This window comes from Mchenga conophoros, linkage group LG5 (assembly GCF_057382185.1).
Source record: "Mchenga conophoros isolate Kocher_MC1m ecotype Shallow Benthic linkage group LG5, M_conophoros_male_GT1.1, whole genome shotgun sequence".
Classification (NCBI taxonomy): domain Eukaryota; kingdom Metazoa; phylum Chordata; class Actinopteri; order Cichliformes; family Cichlidae; genus Mchenga; species Mchenga conophoros.
Genome location: NC_140530.1, coordinates 2033161 through 2060189, shown reverse-complemented (window position 1 = coordinate 2060189; position 27029 = coordinate 2033161). Strand labels below are relative to the sequence as shown.

The following is a 27029-nucleotide window of genomic DNA, read 5'->3' as shown; positions in this document are numbered from 1 at the left end:
TACGTTACTCAATGAGAGTAACGTATTCTGAATACTTTGGATTACTTAATATATTATCATGCTGTTTACAACTACGTGAATGGACTATTGCTGTGACTTATTACTGTTACTGAAGATCCGCGGCTCCGAACCGTAGTAAAGGGACCTCCGGTTCGTGTCGGGCTTGTAGCTAAACACTAGCTTTACTTTGTTGTGTGGGTCAACTTTGCTTGCGAGAGACAGAGAGAGGCGTTGAAAGGCTGCTCCAACTGAGCTTATTGTTTTGGAGGAAAACACGAACACAGCGTACAGTCGAGTCTTAACAGCTTACTCAAACTGGGCTCATCAGGCTCTCTGTTTGGCTGCAGTGGTTATTATTATATTTACATGCTTCCAGCTCCCGTTTTTGCTCGATGACAGCTCTACTTTTCCTTTTTCTCCCTCCTCGCTCACAGACACATAACGGGTACAGCAGTCCATTCTCCCTGCAGCACGGACTACACTGCCCATCAGGCTGCATGCTTTAGAGCTATACCTATTAGCTTAGCACAACAACAACAACAACAAAAAGGCGCTCTCTCACCCAGGAAACACGCAGAGAGAGAGCGTCACCCTGTAACCATGGCAACCGTAACGCTGCCACCTGGAACAACAGAATGTAGCTGTCAAACAAAACCCAAACAGTCCTTACCCGCAACAATATGAAACAGGGAAGTACCACCGTGTAATCCATTTATTTCAACAAAGTAACTGTATTCTGAATACCACCTTTTTAAACGGTAACTGTAACGGAATACAGTTACTCATATTTTGTATTTTAAATACGTAACGGCGGCACATGTATTCCATTACTCCCCAACACTGGCTGCCGTTTCCTGGGTCCTAAATCATTCACACACGGCTTGCCCTGGCAACCCGTGACAGTACAAACCAGCCACCATGGACCCAGCGGCACTGAATCAGTCCGAGGAGCTCCGGGACGACATCACTTACAATGTGGAGATTCTCCTCGGGCTGTGGTTGGAAAACCCTCCGAAAGAGCTTTGCCGCGCCGTTGAAAGCAGGCTACAACGGCTCTTTTCGGGCCTTCCATGGCTATTGGAATCACTTCCCCCGACCATGCAGGCCTTTCTCCACAACACACCACACCTTCTCTCAGCCATTATTGCCTCGCTGCCCGACCCGCCGGATGTGGTTTTGCCTGGCCTGTCGGAGCCGTCTGTGGGGAGGAAACGACGGTCGGCTAGAGGACTCCGTGCCTGCTGGCTTTGTGATAGCCTCCGCTGGAGGGTCCGATGGACCGCTCCGGCCTTCGTCTCCTGTCTCCGCTGGAGGGTCCAAGGGACCGCTCCGGCCTTCGTCTCCTGTCTCTGCTGGAGGGTCCGAGGGACCGCTACGGCCTTCGTCTCCTGTCGTCGCTGGAGGGTCCGAGGGACCGCTACGGCCTTCGTCTCCTGTCGTCGCTGGAGGGTCCAAGGGATCCGTCCAGCCTGCAGCGCCACCACCTGCGGCTGCCACGCCGTCACCTGCAGTGCCACCGTCTCCGGCTTCCACGGCGTCGCCTGCAGCGCCACCGTCTCTGGCTTCCACGCCGTCACCTGCAGCGCCACCGTCTCCGGCTTTCATGCCATCTGGTCCAGCTTCAGAGTCTTCATCCTCGTCTGGTCCAGCTTCATCATCCTCGCCTGCAGCAGCCTCTTCTTCAGCTTCTGCCTCGCCTGGTCCAGCCTCCGTGTCTTCGCCCTCACTGTCGCCTGGTCCAGCCTCCGTGTCTTCATCCTCAGCGTCACCTGGTCCAGCCTCCGTGTCTCCGCCCTCAGCGTCGCCTGGTCCAGCCTCCGTGTCTCTGCCTTCAGCGTCGCCTGGTCCAGCCTCCGTGTCCTAAATCCTTTACACACGGCTTGCCCTGGTAACCCGTGACAGTAAACAAAAATGGCTGGATTTCGAGTCTTTTTACCTTTTCTCAGATGTAATTATATTTTTGGTAATTCCACGCCGGTGGAAACCCAAACAAAACACGCATTAAGATGCTCTGATGCAGGGGTGTCAAACTCATTTTAGTTCAGGGGCCACATGGAGAAAAGTCTATTCTCAAGTGGGCCGGACTGGTAAAATCATTGTATATATATCTGTGAAGGTTCTCAGTCATCCACGTCATCGTAGTCAAAGGAGCTTGCAAAGAAAAGCGTCTGGACTTCTTTAAGTTGCTTGAAGATGCTTCACCTCTCATCCGAGAAGCTTCTTCAGTTCTAAGGTCAAATGGTGGAGAGTCCCAGATATAAGCCTAGTGGGAGTTTCCCCCCACAGAGGGACAAAAGGACCCCCTGATGATCCTCTAGTCGCCTGAGCCAAGGTGTGAAACTGGGTGTGGGTCCCAATCAGCCGGAGTTTCGGGTGAGTTCATTGTGAAACCTGGCCCCACCTTATCATGCGAATTCCTGAGGTCAGATGGCCCAGGATGTGAGTGGGCGTTAAGGCGTCTGGGAAGGGAACTCAAAACTGGATTATAGATGGCAGAGAGTTGGTGTCGTAAACCACCGCCTCTGTTCAAAGATGGTCGCTCACAGTGGACATAGATGGCTTCTTTCACTCCTCTTTCAAACCATCTGTCCTCTCTGTCCAAAATGTGAACATTGGCATCCTCGAAGGCCTGAAGGAAAAAAGAAGGAACACACACATGTAAAGGAAGCACTCAAAACGTGCGGCTATCCTAAATGGGCGTTCTTAAAGTCAGCAAAGAGGCAGAGAAAAGAAGACCAGACACCAGCGAGGGAGGATAAGAAGGACAGGCGCAACAACATTGTCATCCCCTATGTAGCCGGTGTATCAGAAAAACTCAGGAGAGTTTTCTCCAAGCATGACATCCCAGTGTACTTCAGACCCAGCAACACGCTCAGACAAAAACTGGTTCACCCGAAAGACAAAACCCCAAAACACAAACTTAACAATGTGGTGTATGCTGTACAGTGCAGCGAGGAATGCCCAGACCTCTACATTGGAGAGACCAAACAGCCACTTCACAAGCGCATGGCACAACACAGAAGAGCCACCTCCACAGGACAAGACTCAGCAGTCCATCTGCATCTAAAGGTCAAAGGTCACTCTTTCGAGGATGCCAATGTTCACATTTTGGACAGAGAGGACAGATGGTTTGAAAGAGGAGTGAAAGAAGCCATCTATGTCCACTGTGAGCGACCATCTTTGAACAGAGGCGGGGTTTACGACACCAACTCTCCGCCATCTATAATCCAGTTTTGAGATCCTTCCCAGACGCCTTAACGCCCACTCACATCCTGGGCCCTCTGACCTCAGGAATGATAAGGTGGGGCCAGGTTTCACAATGAACTCACCCGAAACTCTGGCTGATTGGGACCCACACCCAGTTTCACACCTTGGCTCAGGCAATTAGAGGATCATCAGGGGGTCCTTTTGTCCCTCTGTGGGGGGAAACTCCCACTAGGTTTATATCTGGGACTCTCCACCATTTGACCTTAGAACTGAAGAAGCTTCTCGGATGAGAGGTGAAACGTCTTCAAGCAACTTAAAGAAGTCCAGACGCTTTTCTTTGCAAGCTCCTTTGACCATTGTATATATAACTTAAAAACAACAACTTCAGATTGTTTTCTTTGTTTTAATACAATCAGCATAAAAATAAAGCTAGAGCCTGTGGACGGTATGTTCAAAATAGTACAGGCACAACATAGCTATTAATCATAAAACATCTCAAGTTATTTGAAAATTCTGAGGACAAAGAACACACAAGCACACAGTGCCTCAGTGATTCACAGAACTGTTTCACAGATCACAGAACTACATCAGAGTGTCACTTCGCAGGCAGCAATGTAGATAAAAATAATGAAATGCTGTTCCCCAAACAAGTACAAGAACCACTTCCGTGAATAAATAGGAGGATGACCATTTTTCTTGGAACACTCTGCACTCTGCATCCACTTTTCTCTTTTTTGACAGAGACATATTGGGGCAATGAGGGTGCCAAAGCACATCAGGTTTAAATTTCACAGGCAAAACAAAGTAGCTCACAATTGCTATTGCGCCATCCAATGGACACAATTTGAACAGCAGTTTCTTTATTGAAAAATTGCTGCTCATTTTTATACTTTACAAAATCATCTCACGGGCCGGATTAAACCTGCTTGCGGGCCTGATCTGGCCCGCTGACCGTACGTTTGACACCCCTGCTCTAATGTCTGTGTCTCAGTCTCACGGCCCATGTTACCTCTACTTGCGGCCGCATAATGACCAGACAAAATATTTTTAAAAAATTATTATTCAAAAAATGGTCAAAGGAGCTTGCAAAGACAAGCATCTGGACTTCTTTAAGTTACTTGAAAAGTTTCACCTCTCATCCGAGAAGCTTCTTCAGTTCTAAGGTCAAATGGTGGAGAGTCCCAGATATAAACCTAGTGGGAGTTTCCCCCCACAGAGGGACAAAAGGACCCCCTGATGATCCTCTAATCGCCTGAGCCAAGGTGTGAAACTGGGTGTGGGTCCCAATCAGCTAGAGTTTCGGGTGAGTTCATTGTGAAACCTGGCCCCACCTTATCATGCGAATTCCTGAGGTCAGATGGCCCAGGATGTGAGTGGGCGTTAAGGCGTCTGGGAAGGGATCTCAAAACTGGATTATAGATGGCAGAGAGTTGGTGTCGTAAACCCCCGCCTCTGTTCAAAGATGGTCGCTCACAGTGGACATAGATGCTTTTTTCACTCCTCTTTCAAACCATCTGTCCTCTCTGTCCAAAATGTGAACATTGGCATCCTCGAAAGAGTGACCTTTATACTTAAGATGCAGATGGAATGAATGAATGAATGAATGAATGCTTTATTGGCCATATGCAGGTTGCCCCACAGAGGAATAGGACCCCCCCCCCCCCCCGACTTACACACACAACAACAAGAAAACACAAGGGAATACAGTCGGAGACCGGCAGCGTTGGGAGAATAACACTGAAAAAATTACACAACATTGGGAAAAGTACAAGAGGAAAAAAAGAGACCTCTTCACACGCTGGGCAACCTATGGGAGGACAGCATGAGAACAGGAAACAAAAAAACTCCTCTGCACAGAGAGCACATTAATGTCCACATCACAACATCAGAGCACATGACAAGCCACAGGGGATGGATAGGGGGGTGGGGGGTGATTCGAAGGAACACAGCAGTCGTCCTGCACCATGCTATCATTTCAGCGCGGCACGCAGACCCGCTGCCTTCCCCCGCAGGAACAAGCATCGAAGGCGTTTGGAAGGGAGGGGGATGAGTGCGTGCTTATCAGTGTAAGTGTATGTGTGTGCGTGTCCATAGTTCAGCTGAGACAGTGTCCTTCGCTGTATCAGGCTAAGTAAACAGTCCTCCAGCCGATCCAGGTGTCCTTCATGGGATGGGAAGAATAGTCATCACACAGTCGTTATCAGGGAGTTGTTTTGGTGGGCTCCAGCCTTGGGCCTAGCAGCTGGCGCCGTGGTGTCCAAATGTTGAATATTGTTGATTTCTCCTTTATGCGAGCAGCGAATTTAGCACTCTGACACTGGGGCCTCGATTTCCCGTTGGAGTGCTGCGAGCCTCCCCATGATGGTATCAAGCTTCTGTTCCGTGGTGTTGTCATTCTTTTGGTTCTGAGACCCCACAGCTGCAGTGAGCCGTTCTGCGATGTTATCCAACTTTCGCTCAAGGGTGTTATTGTGAGCAGGCCCCTCTCTGATGTATCCCATCATACGCTCAATGGTGTTAGTTTGAGTCTTCACGGCAGCTGTAAGCGTCTCCAAGGTGTTAACCATGCTGCGTTCGGTGTGGGAGGCCGCGCCTCGTCCCATCGCTTCAATTCCAGCGGTCAGCTTAGGGGGAGTTTGAACAGCTGGTTCCGCTCTCTTATTTCTCCGATAAGTCAGGGCCAAGCCAGCTCCGATCAGCAAGAACCCTGTTATCATGGTTCCGAATAGACTGCTGAGTCTTGTCTTCCCTGGTGAACTTGATGTTTTTATCCACAGCGTTAATGTGCGCAGTGAAGGATTCCACTTCTTGTGTCTTGATTTTGACCCAGGTGTCGTCCACATATCTGTACCAGTGGCTGGGTACTCTTACTTTAAAAGAACCAAGAGCCTTCCTTTCCACTTCCTCCATGTAAAGGTTGGCTACAATAGGTGACACGGGGGAGCCCATGGCACAGCCATGTTTTTGTCTGTAAAAGCCTTCGTTGTACTTGAAATATGTAGTGGTGAGGCAGAGGTCTAACAGTGTGCAGATCTGATCGGGTGTGAAGTTGGTCCTGTCCTCCAAGGAGCTGTCTTCTTGTAGTCGTTTTCTGACAGTCTCCACGGCCTCCGTGGTGGGTATGCAAGTGAAGAGAGAGACTACATCAAAGGACACCATGGTTTCATCTGGATCCAGGGTAAGTTTCTGGACCTTGTCGGTGAAGTCGGTGGTGTTCCCCATGAGAGGAGCAAGGATGGTAGCAAGGTGTTTAGCAATGTTATAAGTGGCTGAGTTTATGCTACTGACTATGGGTCTGAGTGGGACAGCTTCCTTGTGGATTTTAGGAAGTCCATAGATGCAGGGTATGGCATCCCCTGGGTAAAGGCGGTGATATGTGAGGCGGTCAATGATTTTGTCCTTTTCAAAGTCTTGAAGGCAAGCTATAACTTTCTTTTTGTAGCTGCTTGTGGGGTCTCGCTTTAAGGCTTCGTAGGTATTGTTGTCACTGAGGAGAGTAGTGATCTTTGTGTGGTAATCTGTAGTGTTTAGGACCACGGTGCATCTTCCCTTATCAGCTGGTAAAACAGTGATGTTGTGGTCTTTGCTCAGGGAAGCGACGGCCTTCTTTTCCTGTATTGTGAGGTTGGATGGAGGGACTTTGGCACTGGAGAGTGTGGCTGAGACTTTCATCCTGATTTGCTCTGCTTCTGACGGTGATAATTTATTAATCCGTATGGCAGATTCTGTGGCTGTGATGAGGTCCACTATGGGCAACTGTTGCGGGGAAATGGCAAAATTGAGTCCTTTGGCTAATACTCTCTTTTCAGGTTCAGTGAGAATCCTGTCTGAAAAGTTCTTAACCCATTTCTCCTGACTGTCTTCAGGTGTGTTTTCTTCTCCGAGTTGTGTAGATTCAGAATGAGGAGTGTGTGTTTTTGAAAGCAAGGTGTGAAATTTCCTGCGTTGTCTTTCTTTTCCTTTAGAGTGTTGGGCCCGCTATTCAAAAAATGATTTAATATGAAGGCAATAGGCAGAGTGTTACAGGCATCACCCTAAAGAATGTAGCCTGGTGGGCAGTGTAGTCTGTGCTGCAGGGCGAATGGACTGCCATACCTGTTATGTGTCTGTGAGCGAGGGAGGGAGAAACTCGACTGTACGCTGTGTTCATGTTTTCCTCTGAAACAATAAGCTCCATTGGAGCAGCCTTTCAACGCCTCTCTCTGTCTCTCGCTAGCAAAGTGACCCAGACAACAAAGTAAAGCTAGTTTTCGACGTATTAGCCAGAGGTCCCTTTACTACGGTTCGGAGCCGCGGACCTGTTTTATATACGCGCGCTGAATAGTTTTCTACACGAGATCGCTGCAAAAAGTGCAGCCTTACCTAATGTCCACCTACTGTTACTCATTATATTAAGATTTAAACATCTGGTTGGTGTTGGTGTGGAGAGTAACCTTCAGTAATAGTAATAAATCACAGCAATAGGACATTCATGTAGTTGTAAACAGCATGATAATATATTAAGTAATTCAAAGATTCAGAATACGTTACTCTCATTGAGTAACATAACAGAATATGTTACAAAATACATTTTGGAGCATGTAATCTGTAATCTGTAGTGGAATACATTTTAAAAGTAACCTTCCCAACACTGGTTATATACATGGATGGTAAAGACAGCATAACCCTTTCTTGGCTAAATAAGAGAGCATTGCAATGATTTCCATCTAACTGTCTTGGTTTGACTATCATTATGAGTTGAGAGAATTTCACAAGGACTAGATATTCGTTATCGCAGGTCCTTCCTCCCAGCAGCCGTTAGACTTTGTAACCATCACTGCTCACAACAAACACAATAAATCGTTTACATCCCTGCTGGCATTTGCACAGTTTTTCCATTTTCTTTAAAAGTATGTTGTTGTTGTTTTAAGCACAAATATACAGCACATTTATTACATTGAAAAAATTATCTGATTATGCTATTTTTAATAACTGTACAGTCTCTTACTTCTTGTTTTTAATTTAATATTCTTCACTTTTTTTGCATGCTCCATCTGCCTGTCACTTTACTGCCGGAACACCTGAATTTCCCCAGTGAGGGACAATAAAGGATATTTCTATTCTATTCTAGTCTTTGTATTACCACTTACTCCATTAGCGATCTACTTATCCTTTTGTCAACATGTAATTTTGGTCTGAAGATGTGATAAGTGTGCCTTACAGATATATTGTTCACTTATCTCCAATCAGAAAATTGAATCTAAATAAGATTCTCTTTTCACGACCTTTTTTCCTATTTGTGCCGAGTATGATGTAGGGGACTGCACAGTGAAAGTCTTGTCATAGATGTTCTTTAATTAAATGAAAGTCTCTTTTCTTACCCAGATTATGCATTAGCAGGTTGCTTCATCACTGACAGCAGGGCTCCCCTCCTGCTTTGCTAAGATTTTTATGAAAGAGTGTAGGTGGTGTCACCAGTACATGCATGTCTTTATTTACAATGCATTGATTTATTATATGTATGTGTATATATATATGTGTGTGTGTATATATATATATATATGTGTGTGTATATATATATATATATGTGTGTGTCTGTATATATATGTGTGTGTGTATATATATATATATATATATATATATATATATATATATATATATATTAGGGGTGCAACGATACACAAAATTCACGGTTCGGTTCGGTTCGATACTTTGGTGTCACGGTTCGATATTTTTTCGATACAAAAAAAATGTTCATGCCTTTTTAATTTGTCATTTATTAAAATTATAAATATATATTTTAACTCAAAAGTACAGTTTTTAAATTTAACCCTAACCCTTGTGCGTGTTTTTTATTTTGACAGCGAATGCGCACCTGCGGACCACTTATGTGCAGCCCTGGTTATATAGCTCGTCATATCGCAGCAACAGAAATTCTTTTGTCCATGAAACCATAAAGCTGCACTTTCTTTTTGCCTTATAGTCTGATTTGTCATAACTTCTCCGTTTTGTGGTAAGCTTTTCTTTGGCTGTCACTTCTTCACCCTGACCTGTCTTATTTGGCTCAGCAGAACTAAAATATATATCCTGCTACTTTTACACACGGACTCACATAAGCTCAGCGATTCTCTGCGCGATCAACCTCTCACATGTTTAAGCTGCGGGAGATTTCACTTGTCATGTTTGCATAGTAAGCTAACGATTAATAAGACGATGTCAGAGGAATTGGTGCACAAATTATCATCACTCACAGATCAGTGCTGTCGCTCTCTATACACAGTTCGCGCGATTGCAAAGTGAAAGCAAAAAAACAAGCGCAAATTCAAACGCGATTTCAATATGTCACATATTGACAGTGGCTCACCGATGCCAATGACATAATTACCCAGCTACATTTCTGAAAGAATGCAAAAGCATTGACATATATTTTTCCTTCCTACAATAGCCCGACGGGCAGGGAAGAGATAGATTTTGGTAGCCCGACTGAAAAAAATCGCTAGCCCCAGGACGTCGGGCTAGCGATATTGCAAGCCCTGTATCTGATTGAGGAATCACTCATCTTTGGAAAAGAGAGTTTATTACAGAGAAATGTCTCTTTCCAAAATAAAAGCTATACTATCCGCTTCTTCTGGGCTATATTCTCAGCAGCATAAGGAGAATCATGTGCTAACAGCTGTCTAAATGACTCGGCTAAAGTTAGTAGCATGCTTGTTGTTTTTGTCTTTGCACTAGGATGATGTCGGCGTAAATGTGCAGTCATATTCGTTGTGTTCCCACTAGTGCTTTCAGGTTAATCTCGTTGAAATGACCTTAACACCACAACACGGCAAATCTCCGTTAACGAGCTACCGCCGATCGCCCCGTGCATGGGGCTAGACGGCCAACACGTTAACGAGCTAACTGCGCTAACACACTAGTTCCCACCCATGTAATTAAGCATTGCGTGGCACATCCAACATACTGTTTTACTTTAGTCCATGACTCGCTTACCTTCAGGGTCATACGTCACATGAAAACCAAAATAATTCCAAACGCCAGATCTGAATGAGAGTGGGGGAGGTCCATCTTGCAAGGAGAGCTTAACTTCTGTCTTGCTAGCTTGCCCTGCGCTCTTCCTTCTGACTATGCTGTCTGTGTGGAGCGCTCAGTGGATCTGCGCTCGACAGTGCAGCCTAGGCGGAGTAGTCAAACGCAGATTCACTGAGCGCTCAACACAGACAGCATCGTCAGAAGGAAAGTTGATAAAATAAATTACAAATATTGTATTGTTCGATACATATGCGTACCGAACCGAAAGCACTGTATCGAACGGTTCAATATCGATACGAATATCGTTGCACCCCTAATATATATATATATATATATATATATATATATATATATATATATATATATATACACACACACACACACACACACACACACACACACACATATATATATATATATATATATATATATATATATATATATATATATATATGTGTGTGTGTGTGTGTGTGTGTGTATATATGTGTGTGTGTATATGTGTGTGTGTGTGTATATATATATATATATATGATAGATTCCTTGCTATTACTGCCCCTAGTATGAATTTCAGAAGTGGACCATTGGGATTGGTAAGGAAATACACATCTTGTAGAAAAATGCAGCCAGTTCATTTAAATAATGGTCATCAGTGTATCAGGAGCAAATAAGTGGGTGAAAACAAACCAATGAAACTTGCTAACCAAAGTAATAAGGGTTAATAATGCATATTATTATTTGTGTCTTTCTGTGCTGAAACAGAAAGGAAATTCAGATCAGTGAACAGCAGCTGAGGGATCACTGACCTCCCAACAATACAACAGATGCTCTTATATCAGGATTAGTGTGTGGATCAATGTGTAAATTGGAGTGATCTTTGGATCAATCCAACAACACAGGAGGAACGCATTATTTATTCAAAGGAGGGCTGATTTATTATAAATTATTCCACTAAAAAAAAAAAAGAATATAAACTGAATTCTAAGTGTTACCGTTGACATGTTGCAGAACATATACTTACTGTCAGATCCTGAACCACACATGCATTAATGAATGCATGTGCCACCTTAAACGTACACATCAGGCTGCTCCAGCATATTTAAGTCATTATTACATATTGTGGGATTCAGAAATTGATTGAACACATTATGCATGTCTCCGAGTTAATATCAGTATATTAATGGACATTTTCACTGGTATGTAACAATATTAGACAGCATAAAAAGAAAGTGGCTTTGTGTGTGTGCTCTGTTCAAAAAAGAACATGAGTCACCATGAAACCTATTCTGGCTGTTTGTAATAAACAATAAAAAGACGTATCTTTCACTGCCTACAATTCTCCACTTTAACTTCAGTTAAGTTCAGCTCTGTTTTATCAGACTAGCAGTATTAATGAGGACCAGAACTATATGGAGCTCAGCTCTGAACGTGCACTCAGAGAATAGCTAAGCCGAGGTTTGGCCCTGTGTGTACACTACCACAACTACACAACTACCACATCTGGAGCAAACAAAGTTAAACTTAGCGGTAAATCTTATGCCACAGTACATCCCACTTATCATTAATCAACAAATACTCAAATACCTACAAATCAACACACAAAATAGAACCAAACAAAATGTGAGAAAATTACAGCTGGAAAATTGCCTTTCAGTTACAAAGCAGACTCTGGTAGAGCCCACAAAAAGAGGGCTCTGCCTGGGACAGACCATAAATACAGCCAGTGAACAGAAGCTTTGTTTAGTGTGATGTTACTGACAACCTGCTGCACCTGCATTTCTTCCAGGCCTGGCAGTCAGTGACACATGGCGACTCTACGCTTCGGACAGCATCTCATCAAGCTCTCGGCTGTGTTCCTGCAGACTGAGCTGTCCTTCGCACTGGTCAACAGGAAGCCTGTGGTGCCCGGACGTATCTTTTCATTACTTACAGGTTAGAGGTGTTTAGCTTTGTGTGCTGCAGTGCGGGTTTGTTTCTTAGCACCTTTCAGAGCCTTCTTTCCCTGGGGCTGTCCACACACTTTGTTGTGTTAGCTTTATTAGAGCGATGGACAAAGACACTGTTTTTTCTTTTTCTTCTGTGAAAAAGGTGCCTTTACGGCTTGCACCACAACATTAATGAAAATGATTTTAATCCAGACAACTGGCACTCCTCATGTAAAGTTTTAAAATTTTACTTAATTACAGTAACAAAGTATTTTTCAAAGTATTTGTACTTTGCTCCTTCCCACCTCTGAGTATGACACCAGTATGCATGTCTGAAACATCCACACAAGTCTCTTTAAGCATGTCCCTGTCTGTAGAGTCGTAACATTCCTGCAGAGCACAGATTGTTACTTTCCTGGGACTGCGAACCAGTGCTTTGAGTTTTGTACTATCATTGATCTCTAATTTCATCAAACGTTTTCACAGCTGGTCTCTTGATTTTGGTTTGCAGTACAGAGGTAACTCGCTATAACGTGGTTCACCTTTCGCAGCCTCGCTGTTTTGTGGATTTATTTTTTTTGTGCAATTTTGCATGCTTTTGTTTGTTTGTTTGTTTTTTACAGCGCATTGTGTTCTGATTGGCTGTGGAGCATTGTCAATCAATCTCCTCCATGCCGTGTCTCTTGTACAGTACAGGGTGCGTTCAGGTTGTCAAATTTACATAAATCTGTGATTGCTAGCAGTGTGATTCTGAAGTGCTGTACTGTATGTTTGTAAGTTTTCTCCCCAACAAACAACAATGTTGACGAATCGTTTTGCACTGTCTAAGGCAACCGTGGGGCCCTTTGGTTTCTATAATACTGGACTACAAAAACTTTACGGTTTGAACTTTGAGAGTTTAAACCTGCGACAGACTGGCGACCTGTCCAGGGTGTACCCCGCCTCTCGCCCTATGACAGCTGGGATAGGCTCCAGCGCCCCCCGCGACCCTGAAAAGGATAAGCGGAAGCGAACGGATGGATGGATGGAGTTTAAACAAGAGAGAAAAATTTGAAAATGTTCCTGCCTGTCTGAGAAAAGTGTATAAAGTCTGTAGTGATGGGTTTTACAGCCTTAAAACATCTATAATAATTGTAAAAAAATTAAGTTGGCTACTTCGTGGATTTCACCTATCGCGGGTTATTTTTAGAACGTAACTCCCGCGATACACGAGGGACTGCTGTATTTCTAGCTCCCTAGTTCTTTGGTGATTTCTAGTCTTTTGGTTTCTGTCTCTGTGTTCCTTGTTATGTAGCTTGCCATCACCAGTGTGTGAATGTGTGTGTGAATGGGTGGATGACTGGATATGTAAAGCGCTTTGGGGTCCTTAGGGACTAGTAAAGCGCTATATAAATACAGGCCATTTACCATTTACCATTTGTTAGCTCTGTCTCCCCTTGTCAAGTCTGCGTCTCTGTGTTATGTTTCCTGTTTTACTTTGTCCTATGTTCATGTTTTCAGTTTTGCTTCCCCTTGGTCTCATCATGTTTGATTACTCCCAGCTGTGCTCTCCTCCTGTGTCTCATTCCCCTGCTATCCCTCTGTGTATTTAAGCCCTGTGCTCGTTTGTCTGCATGCCATCCTCTGTATCATCCTCTGTATTTATGTCTCAGGCTCCTCCTTCCCGGCATTCCAGTTTTTGTAATGTTTTCTACTTTCCTTATGTTCTTTTGTTAGTTTCTACCAGTTTGGGTTTTGTTAGTTTAAGTCCCCACCATGCTCCTGCACTATAAATAAACTCCCTCAATGCTACGCTGTCATCAGTGCCTGCCCTTGGGTCGGGGCAGTTAAAAAGCATGGTTCCATGACAGTTACTACTGAGTACCAATCCTGTAAATCGTTGCATTTTACATTTTCTAATTTATCTCAATGAAGAATTTGGCCACTTTCAGACTAGCCTCACTAATCTGAAATTCTGAAAGTAGAAATTCTGGAATAAAAACAATATTTTGTATTTGTTCACTTAAAACTGGATCATAAATGAATTTTTACATTTTGCCTGAGTTGTCAGTAGCTGTTCAGTGTGCAAGGTGATGAGCAGAAGGTACTTGAAAGTACATCAGGTGGAAATGGCTATCGTACATGAAGCCTCTGGGCATCTCCAACTTTCAGTTGATGCTTTGAATTAGCGTGTTAGCATTCTATCTTTAATTGCTGACTTCCTGTTCATTAGCTGTCAGTAGCAGATGCACTTCTGAGTGCTTTCACCAAATATTTATAAATGAATGGATATGAAACCTATTTCGATTCAGTATAGAAACCTGTAAAAAATAAACATGCGTATTCTCTTCTTTCCTGTCCTTATGAGACAAACATGGTGGTGTTGGTCTGCAGAATCTGATAATATAAAACTGTGTGTAAGGGTTTGTACACTAGTATTGTAAAACTGAACATAGTCACTCATCAATGCCGAAAGTATGCTATTTAATTTCTGTCTTAGCATGAAAGAAACAGCAAAGACACAAGGAGTAGAGATAGAGAAGGTAGATGAGTTACCTACCCAGGGTTGACCTACCAAAGCCACAGACACAAGAGCACAAGAGAGGTGAAGAAACATGGAGACGGGTCTTAGGGGTGATCTGTGACAGAAGGATAGCAGCAAGAGAGAAAGGAAAGGTTTACAAGATGGCAGTGAGAGCTGCTGTCGTGTATGGTTTGTATGTATCGATTTCCTGATTCGAATCGATTTTAGTTTGAATAATGCGATATTAATTCAATTTTTAAATATAAATGTTACTCAGAATATTATGACATATAGATTTGATAATTTCATAATATATAGCTATCTATGGATGGTTCCACACAAACTTAATTCATTATTTAACAATACAGGAAACCAGCATGTAAAGGTTGTAATTTCACTGGTGGAAGATGAGTCACAGTAGACTGACAAAGAAATATTAATGGACCAAAGGACAAAACACAGAGAAATGGACACAGTAACAGGAAGAGATAAACACAGAGACAAGAACTAAAGACAGGAACTTGACAAGACAGAGAACACAGAACGCCACATTGACAGACGACACAGAGACATGACAACGGGGACTTGAGTAGAGAGACTGAAGGTAAAAAAAACGTGGAGAGACTCATGACAGGACACGGAGGTGAGAGTAGGACAGAGTGGACACAAATGGGAACTAACACCAAAAGGAACAAAGAACTAAAGATAATTAATTCAGAAAAACATAAATGATTTCCTACTTTCAAAGAAAGTCCTGAACAGAAATGCAAAATGTTGGAATCAAAGACCCAAGGTCACTGTTAGCACTCCGTGCCAGATTGTCCTGAGGAGTCGTGAAAACAGGATGGCTAGTAGATGGTGAGGAGAAAGCATAGTCTTAGGACTATGAAGCCCCTGGTTCATGTGTCTAATTGTAGCGGCGCTACCTTACGTGTTCGTGTCCAGGCTCGGTGGTAGCATTGCAGGTGGCGGTGGTAGACGGTGGGAACTGCGGGCTCATCTCATGTCCACGAAGCAGCAGGGGTTGATATCCTAGAGAGGCTGGGATTCAAGTTTGGTGGTGTTCTTGCAAACTATGTGTGAGCACACACAGCATTTTCATTTTGGTCATCTGTGAGGTGACGTAGCACGGGTTTCTCCTCCATCACTCTCCTCTGATAGAGAGGTACACAAGAACGGTGTAAAAAGAAAGTACACCCTCCGTCAGTTTCGTGTACCACTACGTAATAATGTTAATATGGCAAGTTGGAAAAATAGGTAAATCAGATGAACAATACAGCATGACATAAGATACATATGACTCAATGCCATTATTCAGTATAAAAAAATAACTTAAAAAGAATCAAGAAATTGCGCTTGATTTCAGATTTTGTCTCAGAGAAAGTGCAAAAATTCAAATAGGTACATTTTAATTCTAGGGCCTCATTAAGCATGTTACACATTCATACCACAAATTTAATTAGTAAAAGACTGAAGCGGCTTATTTGGAAGGCTTTTCCAAATGACAGGCTTAGCTTAGAGCTACATCTAAAAAAACACAAGACCTTTAAATCAATGGCCCTCGTTCACTAATAGTGCATATACACAAATGCGTTACATAAATAGCGCATGTGAATGTTACACTCAAGTCCAGACCTCAATCTCATTGAAACTCTGTGACCTGAAGAAAGCTGTGCATAAACAAAGCTGTGCGCTGCGGCAATATCATAAAAAGAGTGGCCCACAGTGACAATGACCACTGATAATCACTGATAGTCCTCTTTGGGTCATGCCTATAGGACTTGACCCTTCTCTTTTCCATGTCCCCCCTGTTAAATAGCAGAACAAAATAGAGTTAGACAAGTGCAATTCAAGTGATTTGATTATTGTGTAATTTTTAATTAGATGCACCGATCAAGACGGGAGCTGCCGCAGTGGGTGTGGCTGGTAAGATGCCAGGCCTGCAACGCTACTCAGGGCTGCTGGTTTTTATCAGAGTAGGCATATTCTAGATGTCCAGAATATAGAGTCACATCTCAGCTCTGTCCAAGCTCTGCACTGCCTACAGGGTAATACTCACAGGATCAGAGAATGGACTTATTATCCAGATTTGCTGTATTGGATCGGCCTTGTAGTTTTTCCACACATTGCTTTTGTGTTTCAGTTTAGCTTTAGTTAAGCTGATAATGACGAGGTAGGATGTTTCATGGATTTGTTGCTGATTTTTTTTTGTAAGACCTGGTAATAACGAGACAGTTTTCAGAATGATATTTGAAACCTGAGATGTGAATAAGAGCATACTGGTTTTGTTTTTTTACCATGACTGTACACTTTGAGCCCAATCATCACCCATGCTGGCTTTGAATTAGAAAAAATTCAGAATACCATATGATCCCGGCCGTTTAGTCTGTTCAGCTAGAACTGCCTCTGACTCCACCCGACAGGGAAGCAATGGCCTCTTATACTGATTGTATGAAAACAGCTTCAAAAGCCACCAATGTCGTACAGAAGCTGCAGGAAATGTCAAGATAATTTGACAGCATTTGAAAAACTTATGCAGTGTTTTATTTGTGTGTGTGTGTGTACTGACACAGCTAATACAGCTTCTTTTCTTTCTGACTGACTTAATTGAATGATTTATGTATTTATTGTTTGCTATTTATTTCAAAAGTGTGAAGTGGATCCAAAGATTTGGTTTAAAATGTGTTGGAAAAAAATAAAATAAATTATGCAGGCGGCCTTGGTGAGCTGTGAAGCACAGTGCAGCGACTAATTATCTGTCCTGAGGCTTGTCTGATCTTGTCAGCAGTCTAGTTACATTATCTGCAAAGATACATACACATGTCACAAAGTTTTACAGGGTAGAGTAAAATGTCAGTCATTTGAGCTACATGTATATATTAGATATATATTAATTAATTAATTAATTAAAATTATTTATGTAACCCACCTAAAATTTGCCTCATGAAAATTAACTGCTGCCCCCAAAGAATGTCAGTAGGTGGCACTATGGGATTGTTTAGTGCTTGCAAACTTGAGTTGTTATAGCGAAGGAGAACAACGCTAAGGCTACGTATGCTGGTCGGACCAACTTTCCTAGAGTTTTCCTTCGTTTAATTAATTCATTTACCAGAGAGCAGAGGAAGGGAAAATATGCACCACTACAGCCAAGACCTTCCACTTGCGTTGTGTTAGCCTATGGGAAACTGTTGAAGTTCTTTCCCCAGTTTTTAATGTGCTTTGTGTAATATCTCAGCGCTTGACAACTACATGTGAAAAGTAGCTGCTGAGGGAGTGTCCTGTTTTATAGCTGGAAGCCTGTGGTTGTTGCTGGTAATTGGTCCAACCTTTATGTGCTTAGCCAGTTTACAGTGGTTTTTTGTGGAATGTGGATCAACACAGCACAATGCCATAATCTGCTAGCAATTCATGGTTAACAACAGAAAAAAAGGTCATATTTTAAGAGCTTTACATAGGGCTCTGCTAGCTTTCTCTGTCAAAGTTTTCGCTCTACTTTTATAACACATACTGAAATTTGAAATCTTTCACTGTTTATGACACATTCACAAAGGCCTTGTTGGTACATGCATTTATTGTGTTTAGTAATATATAGAAATTAGTCAAGCAATGTCTCTGCTTGCTGATCATCACATTTGTAATGTCCAGTCATTTATACACTGCACAGCATAAAAAAGTTGTTGAGTTTTGTTTACATACAGTCTGCCGTTATAGTCAATATGTATATATTAGTGCACATATAACTGAAAAAATATGACCACTTTCATATCTATACCAGGCACAGAGGTATTTATATATATATAAATCTACTTTAAATAAAGCAAGCAAGACTGCTTGCGACCATTTGTTCTGTTTGCTCCTTAGTTTAGTTTTTGCAGTTTGTCAGTGTGAGTTCAACACTTTTCAACTCGTTTGACTGAAACAAAACTGTGACTTCCGTTCACAGACACGTGCCATCGAAAATTTCCTCAAAAGTCAATGTGCCATATGATTGCATTAGCAATAAATTTAATAACGCTCTATATTAACAGTTACACACTATATAAAACAACTTTATAGGATTATATTTGTTCGCAGATGTTGGCAGCTATCAGCGAATACTTATCAGCTATTTTGAAACAAAAAAAACTTTTTATCCATAACAGCAAATGAACTGTTGTCAATGGAAAATTGTACTTAGTAGTCAGTATAATATTTTAATGATATAAGTTTGATATGGTAGAATACTGCATGTAATCATGTTTAGAAGTATATATTTGGTGGCATATTGAAAGAATGTCTCATCCTCGGGGGTCTGTGACATTCTTTCAAGGTGTTCTGGCGTTCACCCCCACATCCTGGGAGAGGTCGTACCTTGTCTTATTGTTTTACGGTAGGATTAACGTAGCTATGTCAGGTTTAGTTTAAGTGCTTTTTTACATATAGATGAACTGCTGGATTTTCCAGACCAGCAGGTTAAGGGAAGTCGTATATGGGGCCACACTCTGACCCCCCCCCCCCCCCCCCCCCCCCCCCCACACACACACACACACACACACACACACACGATCCAATGTAAGGAACAAACGCTCACTGAAGAGTATAAATAAAGACCAGGGCAGTTTCTCAGTGCGAGTCTCAGTTCTGGAGGCTGCCCTTGTTAGCAAGAAGTTCTGTGTGTTTCTCTTCTCTGATTCTCTACTGAAGAAGTGTTTTAGAATATATTTCTTAACAACTGTACAACAGAAAATCCAAATGCTATTTATGGTCTCCTCATAACAATGATAAGAAAAATAAACTGGGCCAGTATGGCATGTTTGTTAATACAGAGACACACATGTTAATGTGATCTGTGGTCTCCCACTCAGAGACACAGGTCTCCGAGTGTCCAGCATTCAGAGGCTACCTGAGGACTCATGTGAGAGAAAACCTGCTCACACAGACATGTAGAGCCAAACACTGTCAATAAGGCCTCTGCAATGTTCTAAAGCCAGTTAACCCTTTAAGACCTACCATAGAACCAAGTCCGCCAGAGCTTACTTTATATTTTTACATGCTGTGGAGCCATTTTTGGGAGCATTTCAAGTTTATATACATCAATACAACCAGTATAGCCCATATTTTAAATATATGTATGCATTAAGTCCATAGTAACTACATTAATTGCAAAAAAGTGCAATAAACTACAAGAAAATTGAAAATCTTTTTGTTTGTTTTTTTACATAAATTTCTACTTGGAGAAATTTAAGAGGTTTATCCCTCAAAATTTTAAATACAAAAAAATTGCAAAAAATAGTTTACAACAACAGGAAATTTATTTTAAGTGTCTTCATAGTTTAATTTAGAGATACAGCAATTTTTATATACTGCAGGAAAAACGAAAAAACAATCCTATGATGCAAATTTGCAAAGAAAACAGCAGGTGCATCAAAATAAACTATTTCCAGCAGTGCAATTCGAGTTCTAAGCATCCCAGCAACTATTCAGAAAAGTCAAACATGACTTATAAAAACACCAGTATAGGCTTTTAAGGCCTACAACTACATTTTCCGCGAAAATGACGTCACTTCCGGGCAGGAAATGGTGGACATGCGATCGTTCGCTGACAGCTTTTTCAATGTGGGAAGTGTTATGAACAGCTGATCGGATCGGCAAAGCGTGTTTCTGGAATATTATGTTTTTGTTGCTGCAAGTGCTTTTTATGCAATTTTTGCAAAGCTTTATGTGGAAGGAAACCGTGACCGAGGACAAGCTGATGGCATAAGATGTAATCAAATCAAATCAAATCAAAATTTATTTATATAGCACATATTAAAACAACAGTGTTGACCATAGTGCTTCACAGTCAATAAAAACATGAGACAGTTAAAACAAACAATAAAAGAGGACAACAAACAATAGGTAACAACGCAACAAGCTAAAACAGCCAACTAGACAGAATCAAAAACCAAAGTAAAAAAATAAGTTTTAAGGTGTAATTTAAAAGACTGGATCGACTCGGCAGTGCGAATATGAACGGGGAGGTTATTCCAGAGTCTGGGTGCCACGGATGCAAAGGCCCGGTCACCTCTCGACTTCATTCGAGTCCTAGGTTGTGCTAGGAGCCTGTGGTTGGACGATCTAAGTGCTCTGTTGGGATTGTATGAGTGGAGTAAATCAGAAAGATAACTGGGCGCTAAATTATTCAAAATATTAAAAGTGAACAAAAGAATTTTAAAATCTATACGATATTTAACAGGGAGCCAATGTAATTTGGCTAAAATTGGAGTTATGTGTTCATGAATTCTCGTACCTGTTAAAAGACGCGCAGCTGCATTTTGAATTAACTGGAGCCGGCAAAGAGAGGAGTGTTGGAGGCCCGAGTAGAGGCAGTTACAGTAGTCCAGTCTGGATGTAATAAATGTGTGGATAAGCGTTTCAAGGTCCTTTAAAGGAAGGAACGGCTTTGCTTTGGAAATCTGACGCAACTGGTAAAAGCTGTTTTTTACCACAGTGGACACCTGTTTCTCAAGTTTAAAAGAGCCATCCAGGAACACTCCGAGGTTTCTTACAGTGGACGAAAGATGGCTAGTGAGAGGGCCTAGGGCATCAGCTAACTGGTCTAGCGGAGTGTGACTACCAAAGACTATGGTTTCGGTCTTATTCTCGTTCAATGTAAGAAAATTATGTGATAACCAAATTTTAACTTCATGCAAACAGTTGAACAGAGGTTGCAAAGAAGCAGTCACATCGGATTTCAAAGGTAAATTAATCTGGATATCATCGGCATAACAGTGAAAGGAGATGTTGTATTTACTAAAAATTAATCCCAAGGGCAACATGTACAAAGAGAAGAGAGCAGGACCGAGCACGGACCCTTGAGGCACACCACAATAAATAGGGGCAGAAGCCGAGGAGTGTTGCCCCATAGCAACAGAGAACGACCTCTCTGAGAGGTAGGATTTAAACCAAGATAAAACCGTACCTTTGAGACCAACAACATGTTCCAGTCTTGATAGAAGAATGTTGTGGTTAACCGTGTCAAAAGCAGCAGACAAGTCAAGTAAAACTAAGACCACAGAATATCCAGAGTAAGGCTCTAAGTAAGGCTGTCTCTGTGCTGTGGCGAGGTTTAAAACCAGACTGAAACTTTTCATTAATAGCATTTGCATCTAAAAAGGCCTGTAGTTGTTTTAGAACTACCTTTTCCAATATTTTGGAAATAAAAGGGAGTTTGGAACTCCTCCAGTTTCATATGCAAAAAAAATTATTGCGCTAGCTTACACGGTTCAGGTTCTACAGGGATCTAAAAATAGTTATGAGAAACGGAGCGTGCCCGCTCCAACTGGCTTTAAAGGGTTAAACCTGTCAGGTAGTGATGTCCAGCAGGTGAACATGCAGCTCCATGAACACGCACAGCTGTGGATTCCAGCTGAGTTCGTAGTTCTGCAAACTTTGACCCCACAGAGTCGAGCTTTTCAGTTCAATCAGCTGCATTTCGATGTCCTCTGTGTCCAGCCAGTTAATGCGAGACAAATCCAGCTGACAAACCTTTCTGGTTTGATCAGAAAAGAAAACATTGGTCCAAACACCTGAAAGTCCCGAAAACACATTGTGAATTCTGTCTCGAGTCTACGGATGTATCCGTGGTGCTGATGCTGCGCTGAGCCGACAGCTCCTGAAGCATTTGAAGTGTCGGAATGTGGAAATTTCAACATCGCTTTAAAAGACTGCCAGCTAGCAACGTCCCTCTCACCGGTAGGCTAAGTGATTTTAGCCAATTACAAGTTGAATCTGGTAGTTGGGGTTGTTAGCTGAGATACCATCATTAGGAAGCGGCACAACTAATGTGTCTATGCGAGCTAATTTGCGATGTGCACTGCTGGCCCGGCATTTATTTTTTAATGCACCCTCTCAGATTAATTCACTGCATGTTGTGCCCAGGGCTGGACTGGGACAAAAACACAGCCCGGGCATTTTGACTAGAGACCGGCCCCCCAGTTATTAAAGCCATAAAGCCTTTGAATAAAAACAAACACTGTGGTGACAGTGATGTACAGTCTTGTTGGTATATGTATGATTTCTATACGTTTGACATCAGATTAAAACTTTGGTTGTAAGATTCAGATAATTATTTAATAAAAGCGAGACATTTTAAATGAGAATAAGAAAGAAAAGTATTTCTTTGTGCCCCCCTCTCCCTTTTAATGCCCTACCTGCCCCCCTGGCAACACTTTGCTAGGCCCGCCCCTGCACAGTTACCAGCTGTCAGCTGCTTAGAAAAGGATGCTGGTGTTATTTGTCTCTCAGAAACAGTTCATAACTTCCCTTCAACTCATCCATGTCACCTAAAAGGTAAACCTGTTTCTCCATCACCTGTTCAGCTCTGATGATCCAGTAAGGACATCTCCTGGTTTCATCTTCATGTTTCCCTCTCACCACATATCCAAACCGACATCATGACCAGCAGCTTTACAGCTGTGGCTCCAGCAAACATCAGCTGATACTAGAAATTAATATTAAATAAATTCTAACAACAGCTGATCAAGCTTAAACGTGCTGCTGTTGTTTAGCGCGACATCCGCTGGTTTCCTCTTTCTGGCGCAAAGTGGGCGATAAACAAACAAGAGAGAAAAGACGATCAGCTGATCATTGATCAGTTTTCATGATTGAAGTAGCAACAGGAGAGGGAGGGGGGAGAGAATGAGAGGAGAAGAGGCAGCTGTGCAGCAAAGACAGAATAAATCCAACTTTGTGTCTTTTTCATTGTAGCTGAAGTCCGGGACAAACTGTGTTCCTTCTCAGCTCAACACGAAACGCGTAATACATTTTTTCCAAATCAAAGTATTGGAATGGTATATGACAGTATCAGTATTCGTTTAATCTAGTTAATAAATAAGTATACTGACCTGCCAGTGAACAGAGTTTACTTACACTGTTGGTGTACTCCCTGTCCAGTGTTGTTGGAGGCAAACGGCTGTGCTCTGTGGCTTCTTATCAAGAAGACAGTGAGTGAGTTGTCTCTTTAGCATCTTCATTAAGTGGCTGGGAAATTCAGCCAAGCAAAAAGACCTGGGGTTATTGTCTCCTTTTGATAGTGCCAGTGCACAGAGAGCTTGTCATTTGTCTCCTTAGCTTCAGCCCTCTCACTCACCTGTCTTATTTTTCTGCCCACCAGGCTAGTAGTTAGTCTACACAGAAATGTGATCATCTTGCCCTTCTGCATTTCTAGCCCTGAGCTGTCTGATAAAGGCTCCATTTACTCACAAAATAATAGTTATCTGTACAGCAGTCCTGTTCAAGGACACTGTGGTGGGTTATAAGATAATAAACAATTCAACCTCTTAAGGACACAGCTGGGGTTTATGTTAGGTTCTTTAAAAATGGAGTTTGTCATTACTGCTGTCCAGATGAGCAGTTCTGGATCATCTACTCTATAGCTAAAACTATCGCTTCACTATCTAAAATGTACATTCAGTTCAATTCAATTCAATTTTATTTATATAGCGCCAAACCACAACAGCGGTCACCTCAAGGCGCTTTACATTGTAAAGGTAGACCCTACACTAATAGATACAGAGAAAAACCCAACAATCATATGACCCCCTATGAGCAAGCACTTTGGCGACAGTGGGAAGGAAAAACTCCCTTTTAACAGGAAGAAACCTCCGGCAGAACCAGGCTCAGGGAGGGGCGGGCCCATCTGCTGTGATTGGTTGGGGTGAGAGAAGGAAGACAGGATAAAGACATGCTGTGGAAGAGAGACAGAGGTTAATAACAGATATGATTCAATGCAGAGAGGTCTGTTAACACACAGTGAGTGAGAAAGGTGACTGGAAAGGAAAAACTCAATGCATCATGGGAATCCCCCGGCAGCCTATGTCTATTGCAGCATAACTAAGGGAGGATTCAGGGTCACCGTCTCCTGAATCCAAACTGGAAGCTGGTTCCACAGAAGAGGGGCCTGAAAACTGAAGGCTCTGCCTCCCATTCTACTTTTAAATACTCTAGGAACAACAAGTAGGCCTGCAGAGCGAGAGCGAAGTGCTCTAATAGGGTGATATGGTACTACAAGGTCATTGAGATAAGATGGGGCCTGATTATTTAAGACCTTGTATGTGAGGAGCAGGATTTTGAATTCTGGATTTAACAGGAAGCCAAAACAGGAGAAATATGCTCTCTCTTTCTATCAAGAGGAAAGCTGCAAAATAACTCCAGCTTTGTGTCTTTTTCCATTCTAGCTGAAGGACAAACTGTGTTCCTTCTCAGCTCAACACAAAACGCGTAATATTTTCTCTGAATACGAGATTATTCCGTTTTTTACGGGACGGTTGGCAACTCTACTAACTAACCTTATGAATAAAATAAAGTTCACGATCAGTAACATCATAGCACCCACCCAGCAGTATAGAAACTCCGTCATGCTAGCTAGTACATGGTATGAGTTATTGTAACTAAAAAGTCAGCACAGGGAAAATAAACTCCACCTAAACTTGGTTTATATCTGACCCAGATAGACTGCAGGTCATAACTTCTTACCTGAAGTTCAGTTCACCTGACACTCGGACCGGCGGCCGCCTCGGGTCTCTCCTCCTCCTTCCTCCCCTTTCCCTCATCCACCTGCCAGCCTCTGTGGAAGCTTCGCCATGGTCACCACCAAATAACTGAGTCATCTGGCCAATCCACCACCTCTCATTGTTCATACCGTTACAAAAAAATATACAAAATCATCGGCCCATAAAAACAAAAAAATCACCATCAGGCCCAATGGCCAGTCCAGCTATGGTCGTGCCATCAGTTAACCCTTCGCGTTGCACGTGTGCCCAGGGGTGCCGTCCCCTGGTCTACTTTATTCAAGTAGCAGGAAAGTTATCACTTTTACAAAGTGCAAACACTTGCGACTGGATGACAGTGCTGTTCCTCAAAACAAGTGATTATTTGTTTGAATGCTGTTCCTAATGTTCCTATTTTTTTATTTGACTTTACCTTTTGAAAAGTAATGCTATATTTATTACTCTGTAGGGGTTAATCTCATGTGTAAGCTCCTATGTTCTTGATTGATTTTTTTTATTATTATTTATTAATTTTTATCTTTCCCAAAAAATCCCTGCACATGCTCAGAAAAGAAAAATAAATTGATAAAAGACTTTCTTAAACCAAAGAATAGGAGCAGTAATGAGGCCTACATTTTCTCCAAATCAAAGTATTGGAATGGTATATGACAGTATCAGTATTCGTTTAATCTAGTTAATAAATAAGTATACTGACCTGCCAGTGAACAGAGTTTACTTACACTGTTGGTGTACTCCCTGTCCAGTGTTGTTGGAGGCAAACGGCTGTGCTCTGTGGCTTCTTATCAAGAAGACAGTGAGTGAGTTGTCTCTTTAGCATCTTCATTAAGTGGCTGGGAAATTCAGCCAATGACCCGGTTACTGCGTTCACCAGATATCAACACAATTTCTCCTCACGTGATAACCTCTTCGTCAATGGCTGTGAACAAAGAGAAACTTGTAAATAACTCATGAAAGAATAAAGTTACGTTGAAACCAAGCACACCATTGTTTTTCTTGTGACATTACCAATAAGTCTGATGTGTCACATGACCCTCTTCCTTTTGAAAAAACAAAAGTTGTATCCAAGATGGCCGACTTCTAAATGGCCACTGTGGTCACCACCCATCTTGAGGAGTTTGCCCCCTCACATATACTAATGTGCCACAAACAGGAGTTTAATATCACCAACCATTCCCATGTTATTACAGTGTATCCATATAAATGGCCCACCCTGTATATCAGTAAACCTATAACCCATCAAATCTTGTTAAGCTTAAATGTGTTTAAATGTTATGATACCGGGAGGTTTATGAACCTCCATATGTAAAGAGTTGGATGTGAGAGCAAATTAGATCTTATCCACCCTGTAGGATGGATTATATAATTATATTCACCCCTGGGGTTAACACAAGGGTGGAATACAATCAGCAAAGCAGAACAACCATGTTGCATTTTCATTGGGAGTTTTAAGGGGGCTCTACTTAGTGAATCGCACCAACAAAGATTAAGGCACAACGTACTCTGGAGCTACTGAAATGGTCCATAATTAGTAGATAAATATGCAGGGATAATAAAATAACACTGCACTCAGTCTTATAACTTGTAATTTAAAATTGCAATCAGGAAAATATATGCCAAAAAAAAAGTTACAGAACTTAATGGTTTTGTCTTTCAGCTCAGCATTTCAAGGTGATAGACTGTGTCACTGACAGAGGAGCTGAGAGATGAGATTTGAAATTGCATATCATATTAACATCTTATGTGTTACTACCACTTCTATTTTGAAGGGGTAATCAGTGTAATTTATGCAGGTGCAACTCTATCGAATGCTAATGCTATTGTTTTTAAGTAATTTCAAAGTTCTTTATTGAATAGCCAATA

The 27029-nt window shown here is 42.2% G+C and overlaps 1 protein-coding gene across 2 annotated transcripts in view; it reads left to right on the top strand.

The window, feature by feature from the left end:
• The window catches only part of fhit (fragile histidine triad diadenosine triphosphatase), a 158607-nt gene that overhangs the window by 58625 nt on the left and 72953 nt on the right, over window positions 1-27029 (top strand). For both annotated transcript variants that reach the window (XM_085272821.1, XM_085272822.1), the window contains exon 4: window positions 11999-12123. In XM_085272821.1, coding sequence (XP_085128947.1) covers window positions 12018-12123 — 106 coding nt within the window. In that variant the 5' untranslated portion in view covers window positions 11999-12017. The remainder of the gene's footprint in view (window positions 1-11998; window positions 12124-27029) is intronic.